A 21914-nucleotide genomic window follows, 5' to 3' on the forward strand; every position below is an offset into this window, starting at 1 on the left:
TCTCTGTGTAGTTGGTCTCTTTCTCCAGGCAGCAACCAAGAGAACCAGAGGACACAGTCTGGAGCTGCACCAAGGGAAATATGGGTTGGATATTAGGAAAAAGCCTTTTACAGAAAGAGTGATGAATTTCTGGAATGGTGTGCCCGGGGTGGTGATGAAATCACCATCCCTGGATGTGTTCAAAAACAGGATGGATGTGGCACTGGGTGCCATGGTTTAATTGAGGTGTTGGGGCTGGGTTGGACTCAATGATCTTTAAGGTCTCTTCCAACCTGGTGATTATGTGAATTCTGTGAGAAATGCATGATAGTCCTATAGAGTTGTTAAAATCATGAAGGAGAGCACAGTTGCCAGAGCAATCTGTGAACTTGTCTCAAGTGTACTGTCCTGCTCCTGCCTTCCAAAACAGAGAACAAGCCAACAAGGGACTTAAAAGAAATTGGGAGCTCCCAGCACCTGAGCTTCAGCTTAGTGCAATCCCAGATACAAATGAGTGCTGGGCATCACCACAGCTCTTAAACTGAAATGGAAAGAGGGAGATACCAGCCCAGAACAGCAGCAAAATGGCAGGGCAGAGCATGATTTGTAGCAAATTAGAGAGAAAACCTCACATCATATCCTGCAGTGATGAAAATGGAGGTGACTCTAATTAAAGTCAGCTGAGGATCCAGCATTTTGTGGGAGAGTGTGGGCAAATATCCTTTGTCTAGGCTGTACTGGAAAATCCTTCATCTGAGAGGGTGTTTCTGTAGCACTGGTGGCTGCTTCCCACTCCCTGTTGCCGTGGCAGAGCAGGTTTCATTACTGCCTGATGCATTTAGATAAATGAGGACAAAATCACTTACTCCCTGTGCAGTCACCTTAATTGGGAGTTGAATGAAGTGCGGGTGGGAAGGAAAAAGAGACTTTGGGGGAAAAAGTGTTGTCTAAATATATAAAAATGCCTTGAATAGTAGATGCGGTTGTTCATTAAGGGAAGGTCAAAGATGTGAAATTTTGACTTGATGAGGAAATTCAGAAGAAAGGTAAAAAAATAAATCACTTGAAACTCAGTCAGTAAAATTCATTTCTTCATCCTTTCATCCTTGTTGCAAGGATTTTCTCTTGCATGGGCTTTTCCCGTTATATGTCCATATGGATAGTTCTGTGGCTTTTGTTGTGTACACATCAGAGTGTCTGCTTCTGGCCACTGAGCTTTTGGAGTGGGCACTGGAAATGTTTGCAGGTTTTCATATAGAAAAATGAAAGAATATTACGTATCCCTGCTGCATGGAGGGGCAGCAGTTCAGCCTGAGGATGGTGCTGAGCATCTTGTACACAGGGAGGCTGTGGGGGGTTCACTGAGCATCTGTTGCTCATTGAAGTAGAGAAATTAAACTGCCATATCCATATGCTTCAAGTATTGATTACATCAGGAGGCACCACAGGCCTCCACGTTAGCCCTCTCTCTGCAGGTAACCCCATTTTGGATCAGTCAGTATTCCAGGAGCCTCTTTGGAGGTGGACTTTGAAATAAAATTTACATGACATCAAATGAGATGAGGAATGACCTTTTTAGTTATTCCTTTGAGGCTGTCACAGATGACACGGTGTTGGTAGCTGACATCCCCTTTCAGATCCCTTGCCATTGTTGTCATAGCCAGAATGTGGTCAAGAGTCGTGTTGCTGAAGTGAGGCAAACACACCTCATCATTCCTGATGAGCAGTGTTTCAGGTGATGGTTTAATCTTTCTGTGGGTCTACATTACTTTGGTAGCTGCTGAAATATCTGCAGGCATTCCTTTGTGGCAGATTTTAGTCTCCCTGATCTATTTGTTGATTCTCCTTTGGAGAAAGTTAAGACTGTTTAGGCTTTTTCCTAGGGTAAAAAAGGCTCTTAGTTATATACAGAGGTTAAAAATATGTATGTGCATGCATAGTCATGTCTTCTGTCCTGATATGTCCTTGGATTTTGCATGAATTTGTGATGCTGAACAGAATCCATGGAGTCATAAAACAGCATGAGTTGGAAGGGACCTTAAAGATCATCCAGTTCCAACCCCCTGCCATGAGACACCTTTCACTAGGCCAGCTTGTTCAGAGCTCCATCTATTCTGGCCCTGAACACTTCCAGGGATGGGACAAGCACAGCTTCTCTGGGAAGCAGCAGAGGATTTGCCTGTACAAGGGGTTGGGACTGGAGATACTCCTTGGTGTTTGTATGGCCGTGAATCTGACTCATTTTTAGCAAGCTTTGTCTCTGCAACTTGTCCTGGACAGAGCTGTTCCTGCTGTAAGTCTGTGTCTGCATGGAGGTGTGGATTGTCCATCTCCTGTGCAAGTGTGGGGAGGAAGAGCTGTTTCTCTGGATTGATTATGCAAACACCCTCTGTATCAACAGCACGTCCTCAGAGGATGCACTGCATCTCCTTTTTGGCTACTGAAGGAGCTTTATTATTTTTTCTTACTTTTTTTTCCAAGCCTTACATGACTGCCACAAGAGAAAGGTCATGGTAGGAGAGGGAGCAGGGCAATGTCAGCTGGGGACGTGCTCTGAGCTGGGTCATGGCTGTCAGCTAGAGACGTGGCACGGCTGGCAGGTGGGAGGATGCTCCAGACACCACAAGATCTGCTGAAAGTCAGTGAGATGGAGGGCTGGCTGACATTCCTTGCCTTTCCTCCAGCCTTAGCATGCAAAAAAAGCCACGACTAATATAAAAGGAGTATCTTTTACATCTCTGTCAAAGTCTAAGCAGAAGGGAGGGCCCAGCTTTTGGGAAGCCCTGGCATCTCTTCCTGTGGGGTATTTTCATGCCAGGAAAGAAGCAGTCTTAAGAGGAGCTCTAAACTTGAAATGGAAGTGGTGCCTTTGAACAGCACGAGGTGAAGAGGCAATCAAAGGCAGTGGAGGCAGCGGGGGGCTCAGCACAGGGTACAGCAGCTCAGGCAGGGAAGCTCTGGGACAGTCCTGGGAGCTGCTTCCCGTGGCTAAACTGGCACGTGGAATGCTGCTCCGCTTTGCCTGATTAGTATTTCATTTCAGGAAATCAAATCCATTTGGGAGCACGGAGAAGTGAAGGATTAACAGCAGTGGAAGTCTGAATAAACGCTGCCATTGCTCTTTGCTCCCGCCTGGCAGGGTTGTTCCAGCCCTGTGCTCTCTGTGTGGTCTGTGAGAGCACTTCAGGCATGGGCTGGGCAGTCCCTGCTCTTCTGGGGGGCACAGCTTTGCTTTCCTACCTCTGCTGTGCCTTGGGGACCTCTCTGCTCCTCACGTGTGGTCTGTGAGAGCACTTCAGGCACGGGCTGGGCAGTCCCTGCTCTTCTGGGGGCACTGCTTTGCTTTCCTACCTCTGCTGTGCCTTGGGGACCTCTCTGCTCCTCAGGCCAGAGAAGATGCTCAGCTCTGTCAGGGCACCTGTGCCCTCTGCTCGAGTCTCTCCACATCTGCCCTCTCGCTCGCTGCCTCTGACACACCACCTGCTCTGGGACGTGCCTGGAAACAATTCGTTAAAACCCTTCCTTTTTTTCACACAGAAATGTCACATCTATTGAATTGAGCGGCCAGTTCTGATGAAATTTGATTTCAGAATGCTTCCTCCGCGTGATCTTTAGCACCTCTGAAACATTCTGCCCTAAATGCATTCTGTTTAGCAATGATTTAAACCAGAAATTCGTTACGTTCTGCTGCTCTGTCTAGCAAGAGAGATTAAAACCCTAAAAGGATTTAAATTGATATGGAATCCTCCAGGTTTGGAAAGAGAAGCTCATTCACAAGGAATTAAAAGAAAACTCGCTGTGGAATTAAATGAATTTCAGAACTGCAAATTCCCTAGATTTGGAAACATTTTGGTTTCTTTCCAGCTTCATTTTCAAGAGCGTAGGAGAGCTGGGACGTACAGCTGGCAGCTGCCTTGTCTTCTGTTCAGTTCTGTCCTGCTCCATGTACCAATGTGCTGAATACCAAGGGAGGGAGCTGCTCTGAATCTGGGATTTCTCTCCCAAAAAGCGCTCACTGGGAGCATAGTGCTGGGCCAGAAGCTCCCAGCTGTGCAGGGAGGACCTGGACCATGGGGAGCCTGTAATCCTCAGTGGGAGTTCATAGGATTGGGCAGGATTAAAGGCTAACAAGAGTAGTTTTTTTACTCCTGAGTTCTCATGACTGATAGTGACAAGCTTTTAGAGAGGGCTCTGTCTATAGCTTCATTCAGAGCCACAGCAGTGAGGCTTTGGCCCAGGTTTAGACTTTAATGCCTTTTTGGATTTGGGTCTTGTTCCCTGCAAACGCCTTAAAGGCTTGCTGAGAAATCCAAGTCTTAGGTGAGGAGGTGGTGATCATAAAAGGCATCAGGTTCCATGGGTCTTTGAGTTTTCTCTGGCTTGTGTTTCATGAGGGTGCAGATATTGTTGTCAGGTTTATCTTGGCTGTTTCCAAGCCAGTGTCTTGTTGTCAGCACCATAAAAAAATTCAGAAAGGCCTTCAGCCTGCACACCTCAGGGCCAAAGCTGAGCAGCAGCTGAAGGCAGGCAGAGCCTGTCTCCAAAAAATGCTTTTCCATGACTTCTGTGTCACAGGTGAGGGAGATTTGTGTCCCCTTCTCAAGTCAAGTAAAGGTGGTTCCTGCAGGGAAGATGATGGACTGGAAGGACCCATTTTCCATGCTTGAGTATGTAACTGCTGCTTCGAGCTTGCATCTTGTCAGGAAGGCTTTTTTGATTTATGTGTCATGCTTTTCCCTCATATCCATTATGATATGGCCACATGGAACCTCTCCTGAGATATCTTCAGCACCTCTTGCCTTACTCCATATTCTCTTTCACAGGAGCTACCTCTTTCCAGTATATGTTCTTTTCTTGCTGCCTGTGCTGTTTTCTTCATCCATTTTTCCTCAAGCCAGGTGGAGATTTTGCCTTTTGTTTTCTCTTCAGACGTGAGGCTTGCTGCTGACATGGGTAGAAGAAAGTCATATTTTGGCTCAATTTTGCCTTTCCCTCACCACTCTGTCCTAGGTGGACTGGGCTGTAAACCTCCCTCTAATTTATTACTTTGCTTTCTGTGTTCTTCATCTTTACTGCAAATTGAAAACATGTCTCTGTAGGGTGCTCCAACCAGAAACAGGGGCCTTGGTGATTGTAATGTTCCAAACAATTCATTTCAAGCACCAACGTGATGATTATAGTTTGTCGTTTCTGGAGAGTAGTTAAACCTCGTGTAATGAGGTTGCCAATTATCCCCGCTACTCCCCGATGTGCAGTGACAAATCAAAGCTACTTGGTGTACATAAGTGTGTGCATTTGTCAAGCCCCTGGCCTGTCATCCAGAGAGGCCCCATGGAGGGAGACAGGGAGGGGGTTTGGATGCCTTGGCATGGGTGTTGTTTGAGTGTGAAAAGGTGGGAAATCAAGGGGTTGGTGGGGATATTGGAGAGCTTTGGGACATCCACCCTGTCCCTCCCAGCCTGTGGATGAGCCTGTGACCGGCGCTGCACATGGATGGTCTGAAGAGTTGGCATTAAAGTACTTTTCACTACTTTTCAGCAGTGAAAGGAGGCGGGAATCGCTTTCCTGCCGCCGTTTCTGGAGCGTGTCGGGTGCGTCAGGATGAGGATGGCAAATGAGCTCGTCTTTCTGGGAGTGGGAGGCTGAGTCTGCCTGTGTGCCGTGTCTGCTGCAGCTTGTGGGCTCTCCAAGTAGATTTTTGAGACTCTTTGGACTCCAAAAGACTTTTTCCCACTTTGTGAAAGGTCTTCCTTTGAGCTTTGTAGCAGCAAAGGCCTGCTCCAAAGTGTTCAGATAATCTTTGGGCCCCTAAAGGTGCAGGGTAACATTTACCATGACTCCTGCTGGGTTGGTTCCAGTGGAGAAACACCATCCGTAGCTGTTGTGTTCCCCAGAGCTTCACTGCCCCCCATCAGGTATTTCCATTCCTACTCCATACCCAGGACCATATGCCAAGCAGCTGAAAGCGTGTCACTCTAGTCCATTGAGAGATTTTTAAACTTTGCTGCTGACTTTTTACCTTTTTCCCAGAGGTATTTCACCCCAAGAACTGAGACAGATGAGGCAGCAGCCGGTGTCAAATGATTGATCTTAGCAAATGGCAGTAGCAAGATGAAAGGATAATCAATTCTGTAGGGAGCCCTGTGTTATTTCCCTTAGAAGATGAAGGAGAATGAGCTGACCCTGGCTGAGGAGATGGTGGAGGCTGCCAGATTCTGCTTGAGTTGTCTGTGCACTCCTTGCACTGGGTCTTGTGTCCCACCTGGTACAGAGTCCTGTTGCAGTAGACAGTGGTCAGACATTCAGCAGAGAATAGGATCTGTCCCAGAAAACTCAGAGGAGGGACAAGCAATGATCATGGAATCAAGGAATCACAGAAGGATTTGGGTCGGAAAGGACCTTAAAGATCATCTTGTTCCAGACACCTCGCCATGGACAGGGACACCTTCCACTAGACCAGGTTGCTCAAAGCTTCATCCAGCCTGGCCTTGAACACTTCCAGTGGCAAACACAGCTTCTGTGGGCAACCTGTTCCAGTGTTTCATACCCTCACAGTAAAGAATTTCTTCCTTATATCTAATGCAATCCCTCCCTCTTTCAGTTTAAAGCCATTTCTTGTTGTCCTGTCACTACACACCCTTGTCAAAAGTCCTTCTCCAGCTCTCCTGTAGTCCCTTTAGGGGATGAAGTGCTGTGACTTGGAGCCCTGCACTGCCAGACAAGGCACTTACGAGGGGTTTCTTTCCCGTGTGAGATGCTGCAGTAACTCTGCAAATCTTTTATTGTCCATCCCAAGCACAGAAGATGGATTTTGACCTTGGTAGTGCATGATGGTTGGGTGCCAACTTCAGAAATAAATGTCCGTGATCTTTAGCTCCCTCCTGCAAAAGGCAGGCTGTCATCGCTATTGTTTGTTGGATAAAGTTAGAGCTAGACCTTAGTGTCTTTGGATTTAAATTGGCACAAAGCTACATCTCAAGGAATCCATTAATCTTGAACAAATTGAACTCCCGAGGCACAACAGTCATTAATACCTTAAATATGGCTTTTCAAGCTCAGTACTGCCAAGTCCACCTTTTCATTTTCTATATTTTTCCTGGCAAGAAGGGGAAATTCTGTAGGTGGCCACCAAAGAACTGAAGGAAGCAGCAGGTGGCTTCTGAAATTTATCCATGTCTGAATTCCCCCATCCCCATTCCTCCCACACAGTATTTTTCCCCCTTTTTTCTTTTCTTTTTTCACCCGTTCTGCTAAAAATTGCTATGCCTCTTGCACCTTAATTATGTTCAGTAAATCTTTAGGAAGCAGAAAATTTGTACAGCTTGGAAAAATGTTTCTGATATAGAGACCAGAAACTGTGAAGTGACCTCTTCCAAAAAGGTTAGATCGATCCTAATTATAACCCTTTTTTCCACTGTCCCCAAGAAAGAGCCAAGGGCACCCAAGCAGAGCCTTGACAAAGAGCTGTGCATTCTCTGCTGAGGCCAGTGCAAAAAAATTCCCTGAGGGAAAACAGAAGCCAGAACCAGAGAAACATCATCTGCCAGCCCCTGGTACACCACAGGGAATCTGGGGGATGGATTTTCAAAATGCAAATAGGGGTCCATTGAGGCTTCACTACACTACTTCAAGGTAATTTTCAAACTTAATGATTTTCACATTTAATTCAGGGAGAAATTAGTCATCAGGTATTGAGACAAAGCGAGGCTCTCTTCTGTACTGGGATGCTCTCCTCTTCAAGCTGTGTTATCTGTACAATAATTAAAATGCTTGCTGGAGTAGAAAACGTGCAATCTGATTCATTAGACAGATTTCCCTTTGTAGGGTAACTCTTGTTTGCTTATGGGAAATTGAGATGGGTTTGGAGGAGAGAGGACTCTAGACACTGATGATTTGGAAGGGGAGACCAAGGAGCCATGAAACCAGAGCCACATGTGTGTCCTACACAGTGAACAGCTCATCATGTCCTCTTCCACCTTCTTAAGGATTGGAGGGTTGGCTGGAGAAGCTTTAGGAACACACAGACTGACAAGCCTGTCCCAGCAGGAGGACCCTTGTGCCGTGGGTATCCATGGGCCAGGCTAAGCCTGAGAGTTGCAGCTTGCTGAAAACACCCACATGTGCTGCAAGAAGGTGACCATCAGTGAGCGAGCCAGTTTGGAATAGGAAAATGAATCAGATCTGGATGGCAGGAGAAGGAAAAGCTAGATGTGAGCTGGGTTGGTTTGTGTCTGAAAACTTGCAAGGATTTATGCTGAATACAGCACTGATGGCACCTGTCAGCTGGCTCAGCTTTGTTCATGGGGAGCAGGTACAGAAAGGAGAAGGGGAAGAAAGAGCACGCCAGGTTTTGATTGACTTCCCTATGGGGGAAACAAAAAGCAATATTGAAAATTTTTCTCATTCTTTCAATTTTCAAAATCATCTGTAAGAGTAAATAATCATAGATTATTTCTTTTTGCACTCTCTTGATTCTTGAATTTTTAAGTGGCACTGTTTGGGTGTTTCACTTTGTTCTGGTGTTCCCACATTTCAAGCAGCTTGTCTGTGCAGAGCAGGAAATTACTCCTGATGTGAAGTGAGCGTACCCTTCAGAATGGGAGAAAGGCACCTCCAGCACCTCAAGTAAAGTCTACACAAAAACACCTCTCCGTTTTTCCTCTCTTCTAGTGATCCCCAAAGTGACTAAGCACCTGCTCTCCAACCCCGTGTTCACCTGCATCATCCTGGCAGCCTGCATGGAGATCGCGGTGGTGGCCGGGTTCGCCGCCTTCCTGGGCAAGTACTTGGAGCAGCAGTTCAACCTCACCACCTCCTCTGCCAACCAGCTCCTGGGTGAGTAACCAGGGGACACCAGAGCTCCAAAGGAGGTTCAGCATGGCTGGTAACTGCTGCCAGCCTCGCTGGTTAGGCTGCCCAAAAAGAGACTTGTCTGAGATGTGGAAATGTGTCTGTGAGTGATGGGGTTGGCCTTCAGCTCTGCCAGGGCTGCCTGGCCCAGAGCAGACCTCCAGCATCCTTTCTCCACTGCATCCTGCTGCCATCACTTCCCCTGTGGCCCAGCCTGTTGGGTGGGAAGCGGTATGGGACAGCCAGGATAGGAGAGAGAGCCTTGGAAGCAGCAGAAATGGGCTGTCTGGTTGCCCAAGACTGCAGTTGCTGCCCAAGTGATAGCGTGGCCCACTGAACTGCTTGTCTCATGGTTCTGGTTCCCCACAGTTCTGCTGCCCATCTCATTCTGGGTTAGGAAGCCCAGTGTCTCCAGTTAGACACTGCTTTCCCCTTGGCCTGGAAATGACAGGATTGCAATGACCACTTCAGGTACCTGAGTTAGTGCAGCTTGGTCGTCTTTCAAATGTCCCTTCTCTCTGACCACTCCATGCTGCTGTGATTTCACGTTCCACATTTCTCAGTGTTCATTTGTTCCCTGTCAGGACACTGATGGCAGAATATTCATTTATTTTCTGCTCCTGCTCATCCCAGGCAGGCCCAGCCATTTGTTTATGACAGCCCTTCTCTCAGCAGCACCCAATTAAGATATCTGCAAGTTGATCTTGGATGATCTGCAACCACAGCTTGCCAGATGGGCAGCTGGCAGTGATCTGTCAAAAACTGGGACATCAGGAAATGGGTGGATCTTCATATCATAACAAGGAGTTTGCAAGCTGCTCTCCTGACAGTTGTTTATTTCCCTATTAAACTCATTGATGTCTTCTGGTTTTGGCCTGCTTTTCCAAAAGAAACAATCCCCTGCAGTCAGCCTTGCCTCCCCCAGCAACCCAGGAATTTGCTAGTGAATTTTAATATGGTTTGACAGAAGGCCAGAGGTCTCAAAGTTGTTAGGCAATTCCATCTTTCCTGAAAATTAAAGGCTTGGCAAAGGAAAGCAACTTCTCTGTTGACCCAGTGGGAGAAGGGAAAAAGCTGTTTGGTGGGAGCTGGCTGGGCAGTCAGTCAGCATGTGAGTGCAGCTGGGTGGCCAGCAAAGAGGGGATCACCCATGAGCAGAGCACATCCTGCTTCTGACCCGACAGTGGGAAAAGAGACTTGGATACCTCTGTGTTTCTCACAGCAACTTGTTTAAACAAAATTGTAATCAGATTTCTCACATGGCGTTTAAGGGAGTCTGGAAATGCCAGGACTGGGATTCTCTCCTAAGCACAGTTCAGGCAGTGAGATCTGGCAGCAATGGGATAAAAGCGATCCCAAACACGCATAGTGTGGTAATTTCTGTCTGTGCTGGAAAGGGAGTCACTTCTGGCAGTGATTTTTGCATTTCACAGTTAAAGAAAATTATTTTAGGGAGATTTCATATTTTCAAATGCTGCTCCTGCCTAGTCTCTGAAGATCATACTCCTGTGAGTCACACCAGCAGGGTTCATCCAAAGCCTCCAGACACCTCGGAAAACTCTTGACTTTATTTGCTGCTGCTTAGGTCAGGCTGGGCCAAGCTCAGCAAGTCTGGCATTCCCTCCAGCCTGGATGAGAACTGGCAGAAGAGCCTGGTTTCTCCATGCAAGACAGCATGCCTGTTTGCATCTGTTCCTTTTTTTGAGCAACCCCAGCTTGGTGCTCCTCCAGCAGTTGGGCATTGCAAGGTTTCCTGATGCCAGTGCACAGCTCTGGCTGCTGGAGAGCTCAGCCCTGTCACAGTGTCATTCAGTGGCCCTTGCTAACTGCTTTTTCCTCTTGCAGGGATGACAGCAATCCCGTGTGCATGTCTGGGCATATTCCTGGGGGGCCTCTTGGTGAAGAAGCTGAGCCTGTCTGCTCTGGGAGCCATCAGGATGGCCATGCTGGTGAACCTGGTGTCCACAGCTTGCTACGTGTCCTTCCTGTTCCTGGGCTGTGACACAGGACCTGTGGCAGGGGTTACTGTTCCCTATGGAAACAAGTGAGTCCACAGAGAGTTTCAGGGAGCTTTACCAACATAAATCCATGTTAGTGTCCTCAACAGGCAGTGCTGGCCTCCAGACAGCCATAGAGCAAGCACAGAGAAGGCAGTGTTTTCTGGGCTTAGTCTGGGATGTTTCCATGCCACTTACCACTGAGAGACCTGAGCACCTGCAGATGACAAGAGGCACCTCTGTAGCATTGGGTCTGCTTTGTCCTGGCATTTTCACTAAAATCTGAAATTCAGTCAAACTGAATAAAAGGTGCCAGACCTGAGTCTGTACCCACAGGCACGTCTGTAGCATTGGGTCTGCTTTGTCCTGGCAGTGAGGAACATGCACTGCTCTGTACATTGATTTAAGTGTCTGAGGGGAATCTGTAGAACCAGGTTTTAGATGTCTAGAAATACAGATATGGTGAAGAGTGTTTTTGGTTGCAGGCTCATTTCAATGTGAGAAGTGAGGCCCACATAACCCTGTTTGTCCTGCACTCACAGGACTTGGAGAGAGTTATCTGGTATTTTCTTCCTGAGTGCTCCTGTATGCAGTGGCAGCTCTTTAGATGACAACATCAGCCTGTCAGCTCCTTACAGCGTTGCAGAAAAACACAGAGGAATCTCCACAGCATCTCTTTGTTTTTCCTTGAGGCTTCTTGTTGAGGTAACAGGGCAGCCCAAGCCTTGCATTAGATTCTCTTTTTCAGGGAGATAGTGGCCTTGGCATTTCAGTCTCCAAGGAGAGGCTGCAGCCTGGATTTCTTAGAGCTGGAACCCAGCTAGCCTTCCCACTGCTTTTTTTAGTGTGTTTGCCTTAACTATCCCCCTCAAAGGCATCTTTGTGATGCAACAGTTGGAAAAACTGGCTGATACCACACTGTCCATTAACTTATTTCTCTCTTTGTCTTACAGCTCAACTCCAACCTCATCTCTGGACCCATATTCCCCGTGCAATAACAACTGTGAATGCCAAACTGACTCCTTCACTCCAGTGTGTGGGGCAGACGGGGTCACATACTTATCTGCCTGCTTTGCTGGCTGCAGCAGCACGGTGAGTGGCCTTTCCTGGGGACCTGTCACCTGTAGGAACAGTTCTGGGAGCTCCAGTGAGTGAGGTTCCTGCCTGTTTGGTAGGGCAGCTCGCCTGCAGCCAGTGGCTGCACCCCCAAAAGCTGACCTCACAGCTCTGGTGGGCCTGAGCCCCTGTGGTTTTTCACTCTGTTCCATAAATGCCCACTCTCAGCAGCAGCAGCTGCCAGGGTAACTCACGGAGCAGGGATTTCACAGCCTCCTGACCTGGTCTTCCTCCTCAGCAGGGAAGCAAGGAATGTTATAGGAGATCTGCACAGGTGTCCCATGGCAGAACACATCCTCTGCAAGAGATCCCTAGCCCAGAAGGGAGAGCTGAGGAACCTGCTTCCCTTTTATCCTCATCTCCCCTCTTCTCCACCTGCCCATGTTTGCCCTGCCCAAGCCCTTTAGTCTTTTTTTTTCCTCTTTCCCTGAATCTGGTTCCTTGACAGTTGTGAGCAGTTCCTGGTTTTATTCACCCTTGTTTAAGCTTTCCTTTAACTCCCCTTGCTTATTTCTCTTTCCTTGCTTTGCTCTGAGGCAGCAGCAAGAGCAGTTGTCAGGGGAGCAGAGTTTCCATCCAAAGACATTCTGCATTTTTCAGTTCTGAGTTTTTTCCCTTAGAAAACCCATAAAGACCAAACTATCTCTATATAAAGTATATGTGGAGAATTTTTAACAATATCTTAAAAGCCAGCTTTTTCATTTTTTGCCGCTGAAATGTTAATGTCTTCTGGGTTATACTAAAAATGAGTGCCTGCTGCTCCTGTGGGTGGGGACTGGTGGGATTCCTGCATCCTTGCTCGCTGCCTGGGGCTGTGCCAGTGGAGCCTGTGGGAGGTCAGCCTGGTCACAGGCACTGTTGTGCCTGCACATCAGTGCTCACCACATGCAATTATCCCTCCATGGCTTCATCTCTCCTCTTTGAGGAGATACCAAACCTCCCTTTCTGCCCAGAGACAAAGCACAGGTGAGTGCTGCTGGGCAGCGACTTGCAGCTGGCAGTGCAGCCTCCCCACCCAGATCACCTGTGAGCTTGTCCTGCTTAAATCCTGTCTCCTCCACTCCCTCTCCAGCCCCAGAGATGCAGGCATCCCTTTGAAACACCACAGTTTGAGCTTTCAGCAGCCCTGCAAGGATCTGCATCAACGTGTGACACGTGAAGGTGTTACCTCCTGCCCTCTTCTTCCTCTTCCTCCCAATAAGTCAACACCTGAGATGGCAGCAGGATGATTTTAAGAAGAAACCAGCTTGTTTCAGGCACACAGAGTTGTGTCTCACCAGTTCACCAAGCCTTCAGCAGGTGTTCAGCTGGTGCTGGTGTGTGGCTGGAGCGTGGGAGAGATCTGCTCGCTGTGCTGTGCAGTGCAGGGCAAAGCTCTGACTCCTCTGGAAGGAGCATGGTAATGAAAATTCAGCTCTGCCCCTTCAGTCTGCAGCTGCCTGACCTTGTGCTCTGCAAGAACAAACCTCTCAGCAAAAAACTCGCTCTCCCTCATGCTTTCTCTTACTCACTCCCTCTTATTTTGCCTTTTTGTTGTCATCCTTGGGGTTCTTCTCATCTCTTTGTTTTGTGGGGGTTTTTTGCAGTAACATTTTGAACACAAATTGGTGAAGCAATAGCATCTGCTGGGAAGGGCATTATCAAGAATTATGGACCAGTTTGGCCATGCAATGGCCTTGAGGCAAAGCCAAATTGCCAAACCAAGTTTTAAACCCATAATCCAGGTAATGACCTGTCTGGAGGGTCTTGTGAATGTTATGTGCTTGTGATGAGGCAAGGGTTGCTTTTTACTGGGACATAAAATTCTCTGAATGCTTTATTTAACTTTACTACATGTTACGTTTCTGACTGCTTCTCTTCACTTTTCCTCTGTGAACAATTTCTAAAAGCAATGTGTAGCTCAGTTATTTTTTTCTTTTTCATTCCTTCTCTCTTGCTGAGCTGATTCCAGAAGTGCACTTGTTCAAAAAGCCATAGGAATATCAGTGCTGGTGGGCAGAGCTCTGGCACCCCTGAGAACTTTTCTTTCAAGCCATTCCTGGGAGTGACCCTTGCACACCACGTGTTGGACTGTGCATCTTGTTTGTTTGAAGCCATTGACTCTCAGCATTTTGGCTGGAGACACATGAATTCCAGCCTGGAGTTACTGTGCTGGCACCTCACAGCTTTGCACTGAAATACCAGCCTGTCCCTTCCCTATCAGAGCCAGAGCTTAAATAATGAGTAATTAAAAACATGGATAATTTGCATGGATAATCACACCAAAGTCAGGATGCTGGTAAAGGTGTAAACTCTGTATCTGTGTAGCCTCAGAGGCACACATAAATCTGAGTGTGCAGGTTGCTGGGCAGCAGAAGGTTCTGATAACAAGTGGTTGAATGCAGTGGGGTTGCAGACAAGGGGATCTACAGAAGTTTGGCACAGGTAGCAAAAAATTTCCTCTCCACAGGACAAAGTTATAACTCCATCTTTGATGTTTCCTTGTTTGATGTCTGTGAGTTGCATACTGTGTCAGTAATAAAAGATCAAAGATCTCCCAGGTAAGGATGAGGAGCAGTGCTAAGCAAGCTGAGGTAGTTGGTACAAACCACTCACACTTCTTCAGGCCAGGACCTTGAAGTAAAATGGTCAGAAAAGCAGGTTGAGGGACAAATTTTCAGGCAGTGAAGGTAAGATCTGCCTTGTGCTTTGTAAAAAAATCCCAACAGTGGCAGGACAGTCTGCCCCACCACTGTCTGGAACAGGTACTTTCTGTCCCTTGATGAGAGCCCATGGGAAATAAACACCAAATTCTGTGATGGGAATTTTGTCCAAGGGTTATTCAGTGCAGGTATATACTTTTCCAAACTTACATGGGTTTTGATCCACAGGGCCTTGTCCAGTCTGCTGGGTAGCAGTACACTGCATTAAGAGCCAGGAGCTACAAATTCCTGTTGTCTGTGCAAACACCACCTCAGTGGTGCTAATTGTCACCATTCTGGAGCCTTCAGGTGTCAGCTTCTAACTCACAGCACAGGAATTTGTTATTTTAATTACTGCTTGCCAGCAGAAAGGCACCTGCATGTCAGCTCCAGCTCTCCTAGAGTTCTGCACAACAGTCTCCCTTGTCCTCTGTGCACTTAATTGGAAAAAAATGATTTGACTTCTGTGCAGAGGAAAGAGATTGGTGTCAGAAAGGTTGGAGTAGTATCCCTGCTGATCCTTATCTTTGGAGGCAGTGAACCAGAAAGTGTGCTTTTGTATGGTCCTAAGGGGACCCCTTTGGCAGAAAAGCAAAGGAATTTCTGCTTGCACATGGTAGAGGAGAAGGGGAGGAGATTGAGCTGCTTTTCAATATGTTATATTTTATGACGTTACTCCTCGTAGAAACATGTGACCTGCAAACCCAGCGGGCTTGTGAAGACAAGCCATGAATCATTAATGACTGTTTCTTTCTGTATTCGTTAAGGGATTTCTTGGTAGTATTGTGTGCCTTAATTGCACTGACATCCCCCACTCAGAAATTCAGGAGGGCGAATTGGAAAATAAGGGGAAAAAAAAATCCTTAAATCTGTGACTGGCAAACAAAGCTTCTTTTCACATCCTGCACTTGCTGGAGAGATCAAAGCAAAATGCAGTCATTCCACCCTCCTTCTGATCACATATTGATAAAGTTTATCTTGCTTGACTTGAGCTTTTAGCTCAACACAAATCCATCTGAACCAGATGTCATTTATTAGCCTGGAGTGCACTGAAGTCCAGCAGCATCTGTGCTGCCAGGCTGTGGTGGTTCAGCTCTGGGTGAGCTGCAGCACCCATCGTGGGTGGCTCCTGCCCAGGGTTTGAGGTGCTGGAAGCAGTCCCCGAACCTGCAGCCAAGAACAGGGCTGCACATTTACCTGCATTTAATGTACTTCAGTTTAATTGCAACAGCCGAGAGGACGGAGGTAAATAAGAAAGTAATTAGAACCATAATGGGGGGAATCTTCCTTGTCACAGAGACACAGATTGTTTCTTTATTCTCCTCCAAAGAGGTAGAACTCAGTAATAATTTTGTCGCTGTGACATTTATGGGAGAGACTTAAAAGGAGCAGAAGAAAAGAAACAAGCCAAGGGACAGCTTTCCCTTGCTGGCAGCATGCGTCAGCTCTGACACTCCTGAAATTCTTCCCAAACCCCCCTCCAACAAGCACTTAGGAGTTACTTAATTGACCATTAGAGGATTAGGCATTGCTGCTGACAAGCCCTGTTGCAGAGGGCAGCGGTGGGGATCAGAGCTCTCCCTTCTCCTGACTCCTTGTGCTCCTCTGCAGAACCTCAGTGGCTGTTCGTGCCTCACCTCGGTCCCTCCCGAAAACGCCACCGTCGTTCCTGGCAAATGCCCCAGCCCTGGGTGCGAAGAGGCCTTCCTGACATTCCTGTGTGTGATGTGTGTCTGCAGCATGATCGGGGCCATGGCGCAGACACCGTCCGTCATCATCCTCATCAGGTACAGCTGCGGTCACTGTCCTTCTCAGATGGGGCTTTGGTCATTATCCTCCTCAGGTGGGGCTTTGGTCACCCTCCTCATCAGGTGGGGCCTCTGTCACCATCCTCATCAGGTGGGATTTCAGTCATCCGGGGCTTTGGTCACCCTCCTGGTCAGGTGGGGCCTCTGTCACCATCCTTATCAGGTGGGATTTCAGTCATCATTCTCATCAAGATGGGCTATCCATCACCTCCTCATCAGGTGGGATTTCAGTCATCATTCTCATCAAGATGGGCTATCCATCACCATCCTCATCAGGTGAAGCCGTGGTCACCATCCTCATCATGTGGGGCTTCTGTCACCCTCCTCATCAGGTGGGGCTTTGGTCATTATCCTCATCAGGTACGGCTTTGGTCACACTCCTCATCAGGTGGGGCCTCTGTCACCACTCTTATCAGGTGGGCTATCAGTCATCATTCTCACCAAGCAGGACCACCAGTCACCATCCTCATCAGGTGGGGCTGCTCTTGGCATGGATTCAGGGCTGGAGGGACCCTAGGGCACAGGGGGGAGTTGAGGGCCCCACACAGGTCCTGTCCTCTGCCTTTTATACCAGACTCGCTGTCCCCAGGCCCATGACTTGGAACTGAACCTCCGTTGAAGCAATTTTCTCTCTAAACCACTTTTTTTCACTTGTTAGTGGCTGGTTTAGCCAGGCATGGCTCCAGTTCAGGGCCTGCAGTATGGAGCTGCTGGAGAGAAAACAGGAGCTGCTGGAGCTGTCCTTTGGTGGAGGCAGTGAGGGGGAACTGGACACCCAAACAGACAAGATTCCTGCAGGGATTTTGCAGAGAATGGTGGCAGGGGTTGTTCTTCTGGGATTAACATAGAAATACAGTTGTGCAGTTTCCAATCCAGGTAGTAAGGAAGTTGCAGCTGCACTGGGAGAGGGGCAGAATTGCCACCCCATGTTCTCAGCATGTAATGGCTTAGAGAGAGGCTTAGGCTCACATTTTGAGATAGTCTGGAGAACACAGAAACCACGGAAAAATTGAAAGCTAGCTTTGGTGAATACCTCCCTGACTGGAGTTTAACTTCTCTCACCCTGGACCAAGTCCAAGAACATAAGGAGCTTGGAAGTCTGAAGGACATGTCTGAGTTAAACCAATGTGAATAGGTGGGCAAAAGTAGCTTATTCAAATAACTGACCTTGTGTTATTTCCAGACATATGGAACACTTCACCTTATGATATACATATATATCTAAGCCCACATTTATCCAAAATTACTTAGCTGTCCAAGCTGTCACTTACTGAGACTAATAACCAGAGGCATAAATAGCAGATCCATTCTGCTGCCTGGAAAATTCCAATAAAATTCAATCAATAAGGTCTGTATTAGAAACACACTCTTGAGTGGATTTTGGACAGAACAGCTCTGTGAGGGCATGTCTCCCTGCAGGATACAAAATGAGATATTCCACCTACTAGTTCATTTCTCTCTTTGCATCTCTGGTAGATAAAGGGAAATCAAATTTCCTCATGATAAATATTATGACAAAAGCAATTTGAAGTTTGAAGAGTTCTTTGTTCAAGGAAGCTGCCAGCACCTTTAGGATATGGCATGGAGACATCGTAGTGTTGCCTTCAAATGAGATAAGCCAGGAAGAAGAATACCAGGGAATAAGAAAAGCAAAGGGAAGATGAAACGTACTCAGTTCAGAGCTGTAGGAAATAAACAATTCACACATCCAGATTTGTAACTTCACTCAGAATCACTGATAGCTACCAAATGTACAGTGGAGAGCTCTGAGCCAGATACTGCTCGTGCTCTCTTGCATCTGCCATCTTCCATTGCTTAAAGAAAGTTGTGGCATGTGAATGTGTCCTTGGTGTCCAGAGCAGTGGCAAGTGACACTGGCAGCTCCCATGGTTATTTAAAATTGACTCAGTGTCTACAAATGAAATGTCCTGTCTCAGCCAGTCATTTGGTCACTGCTGTAGTCAGTGAGAAAAGGAGATGTCTCCAAGTGGCAATTTTTACTCCAGCCTAAGGTATGGGGATTGATTCTGTATTTCGTCTTAAGCCCACTGTGAATATTCCATGTGATAATCTATTTTTTCATTAAAAAACTTCTAATGCTCTGTTTCCTTCATTTCTCACCCAGCTGTAGAATCCTATTTGAGCCAACCCATTAACCATTGGAACATTTTTCCAAGGTCATATAATTCCTGGCATGAAGGCTTTATATATAAAGTGTGAGGGTCTGCCTGGAAAACTGCTGAAATTAATCCCAAGGTCACAGGCTTTATACAGAAGTCATGGTGTGGTATTACATGGCCCGTGAATGTGTGAGAAGAGGGCAAGTGATCAGAAGGATCTTCTCTTAACTTAAAAGCCATCTTAAAAACTGGTTCTGTTTTATCAGTTTCAACTGAAGCCCCTCCAGTGTATTTATACAGAGAACCACCCCTGCCATGAGTGTTTTTTTAAAGCACCTTTGAGGGATAACTTTTAATGCAGTTGTGGTTGTGTTCATGGCAGAAGGCACTGCAAACACTGTCCTCCCAAGATAAAAAAGTGGCATGCTGAAGTCACATGCATGAAAAATAGTGTTGAGCACTTCCTCACTGAATCACCAGGCTGACTGAACCTTTGGTCCACCATTCTCCCTCCCTCTCTTGTTCCCAGTAGTCTGGAGAGTTTCAGAACAAAAACTTTTCTCTCAATATAGTTCTCAACATCTGGAGCCTTGAAAACTTGATGGGGAGCTTATAAACTTGATGGGGAGCTTATAAACATCCGATGTCAACATTAGCTGTTGTTATTAATGACTTGGCTAATTCCTGAACCTATCACCAATGCAATTGCTTTTGAGGCTGTAGGCACTTCAGGAGAAGGCAGAAGAAAAGCCCCATTAATGACTTTTTGAAGAGGTGCTGGTGGCATCCTGGCTGACAGCACAGAATGGCCACGGGGTGTGTTAATCAAAGCAGAACAACAGGAATTGATTTCTCTCTCTCCCTCCTCCCTGCAGAACCGTGAGCCCTGAACTCAAGTCTTACGCTCTGGGGGTGCTTTTCCTGCTGCTCCGGTTGCTAGGTAGGTACAAAGGTTTTGTGTCCTTCTCTCCCAGCCTTTGTTGCCTCTTGGAACACGCAGTTTTTAACAAGCAGAAGTTGATTTCTACTCCTTGTGGTGCTGTCATTGTCGTGAGAGGGGTCTGACACACTGGGGTTCAAGCCCTCTCCATGAGGGATGTCACATCAAGGTTTCTGAAGGCACTTTTCCTGCCATTTGTGTTGTGCTAATGGAAGAAAATGCAGTGTTCCATGAGAAATGGCTGTTTCTCCTATGGTTCCACACAACCAGTTTTTCTTCTGTGGCTGTTAATACGTGTCAGCAGCTTGCAGAATTACTGCTGTACTGCATATTGCTGAAGTAGAGGGATATGGATTTTCACCCTCCTTTGAGGGACAGGACCTGTGTTACATGGTGAGTTTGCCCCTTCCTTTGGGTGTCTCAGAAATGAAACCAGGAAAATGAGACAGGCTGAGTCCTTGTTTCCTCCTGTGGATTAATATTCCATTAAAATGCTTATGGCTCTTCCTCTGGACCAGTGTGTTCTCCTCATGAATGAATTAAAGGGAACATACCAAGCTGCTCCTTGTTTCTAGCTGGTTTTTTTCCCCTCTGGAAGAGGTAGCTCCTATTTTAAACCTCTTCTATTTCAGTTCATTAGCCTCAGTGGTTCAGGGCACAATCCTCTGATCCATCATTGTGTGGGACCATCTCATGCCCAGGGCTTCTGCATGTTGTGGGAGTGGAACTTACTTTTTTTAGCAGGGCACAGAGAGCACCTTCCCTGCATGGCTCCTTTGGTCTCAAAGGAATGAGCTGGAGACTAAAGTGCCATCTCTTAGGCTACAGCAAGACACTGGGAAGTACAGGACTGAAATTCCAGCAGTACCAGACATCGCTTTGAATAAGTGACTTCATTTTTAAACTTATTTTTAATACCTTATTCCCCATAAGCTGAACAGGAAATTGTGCTCCTAGACCAGTTTACAATAAAGCAAATTAGATGTCCATTGGTTTTGGTAAACTGCAGTTATACAAAAAGCTCCATCAAGTTGACTTTCCCAGAGCTCAGATAGCTCAAAGGGAAGTTTCTGGGATGGCCCAGGTCAGCTCTGGTTCAAGCCTTGCAAACACAGCATTTTCTTTAGCTGCTGGTGCTGCTTGTGGGTTTTGGCCTGACTTCAGCTGTGACTGGCTGAATGTGGAGTCTCAGCAGGCAAGTGTGCAAGGAGGATGGCTGTGGGCTGTTGTTTCCAAAGGAAAAATATTTCAGGGGAGGGATTTTTAGCTTTTCTTTTTCCCTTTCAAAAGAGAGAAGCCTCCTGAGATAGCAACATCCTGAATTCCTCTAAAATCAGGCTCAGACATGTATGCTTAAGTTGAACAGATTTCTTTTTCTCATTCCAGTAAAGAAGCCATAGTGAGAATTTAAATCCAAATCTTTATATGTTGCTCTGTCACTAAGGGATTCCCACGAAATAAGACAATACATCCTGAAGCATATCAGCAATGTAGCTGGAACGCACAGAAAATTAAGAGAAAGATACTTTTCCATATGAGCAAGGGTATCCAAATTGTGCCTCTATCAACCTGAGGTTTGAGAATAGCTTTACTGATTTATTTTAAAAGCTTTTCAGTTCACCTTTAAGCTTTGACTTAAGAAGACAGCGATAATAGCTGCTTCTTACACCAAAGGAGAGAATTAAATGCAAGAGGTATGAGACCCGAAGGTGCAATCGTAGCTAATAGATTTCAGTAAGACAGAGGCACCTTTTTTTATGCAGCCCTACAGCTTCTGCTATGAAATACATATATATATATAGAGCAGAAATTTTTGCAACACTTTGCAGTAAGAGGTAGAACATGATTGACTCTCTTTAATATTCACTGCAATAACATGAAACATGACTGAATTCTCCCAGTATCCTCCTGCATATATTACCTCATTTCATAGGAATTCTGCTGTGAGAGGGCAGCCTAACAGTGTCTTCATGTAAAAGCATTACTGCAGTTTGCAAGAGAAGAGCATAAAGCAGTGCCATTGGAGCCAAAGGTTCGGAATGGAATTGTCTGGAATGGCAAAGAATTCCAGACCTTTAAGATCCTGGATGCATCCTTTCTGGGTGGTGTTCACCATGCATCCTGGAAGAACCTCTGCTTACCAGGGCACTTCCTTAGATTTTTTTTTTTCATCCTGGATGCATCCTGGAAGAACCTCTGCTTACCAGGGCACTTCCTTAGATTTTTTTTTCCAAGCTGATGTTGTTTGCCTTTTATTCTAACATGACAAAACCCCAGAGTGTGTCACTCTCAGGAGGAGTTTCTGGGTGCAGTGCAACTGCTCAGCTCCCTTGTCTCAGGGGTTCTGAGCACCACCTTGCTCCTGGGAGTCTCATCCTCTGCTAAAAACAACCTGAAATCCTCACTGGTTGCTGAAGGTTTTT

At 46.6% G+C, this 21914-nt stretch overlaps 1 protein-coding gene across 2 annotated transcripts in view; it reads left to right on the forward strand.

Annotated features, from left to right (window-relative positions):
* Positions 1–21914, forward strand: part of SLCO3A1 (solute carrier organic anion transporter family member 3A1) — a 134716-nt gene that overhangs the window by 101673 nt on the left and 11129 nt on the right. For both annotated transcript variants that reach the window (XR_005629113.1, XM_039722868.1), the window contains exons 5-9: positions 8650–8814; positions 10675–10873; positions 11780–11918; positions 16235–16410; positions 19427–19491. Coding sequence is in view for 1 of the 2 variants with exons in the window: in XM_039722868.1 (XP_039578802.1) it covers positions 8650–8814; positions 10675–10873; positions 11780–11918; positions 16235–16410; positions 19427–19491 (744 nt within the window). In the remaining variant the exon portion in view is untranslated. The remainder of the gene's footprint in view (positions 1–8649; positions 8815–10674; positions 10874–11779; positions 11919–16234; positions 16411–19426; positions 19492–21914) is intronic.

The sequence above is a fragment of the Passer montanus genome, unplaced genomic scaffold, assembly GCF_014805655.1.
Source record: "Passer montanus isolate IOZ18808 unplaced genomic scaffold, ASM1480565v1 scaffold5, whole genome shotgun sequence".
In the NCBI taxonomy this organism is placed as follows: Eukaryota; Metazoa; Chordata; class Aves; order Passeriformes; family Passeridae; genus Passer; species Passer montanus.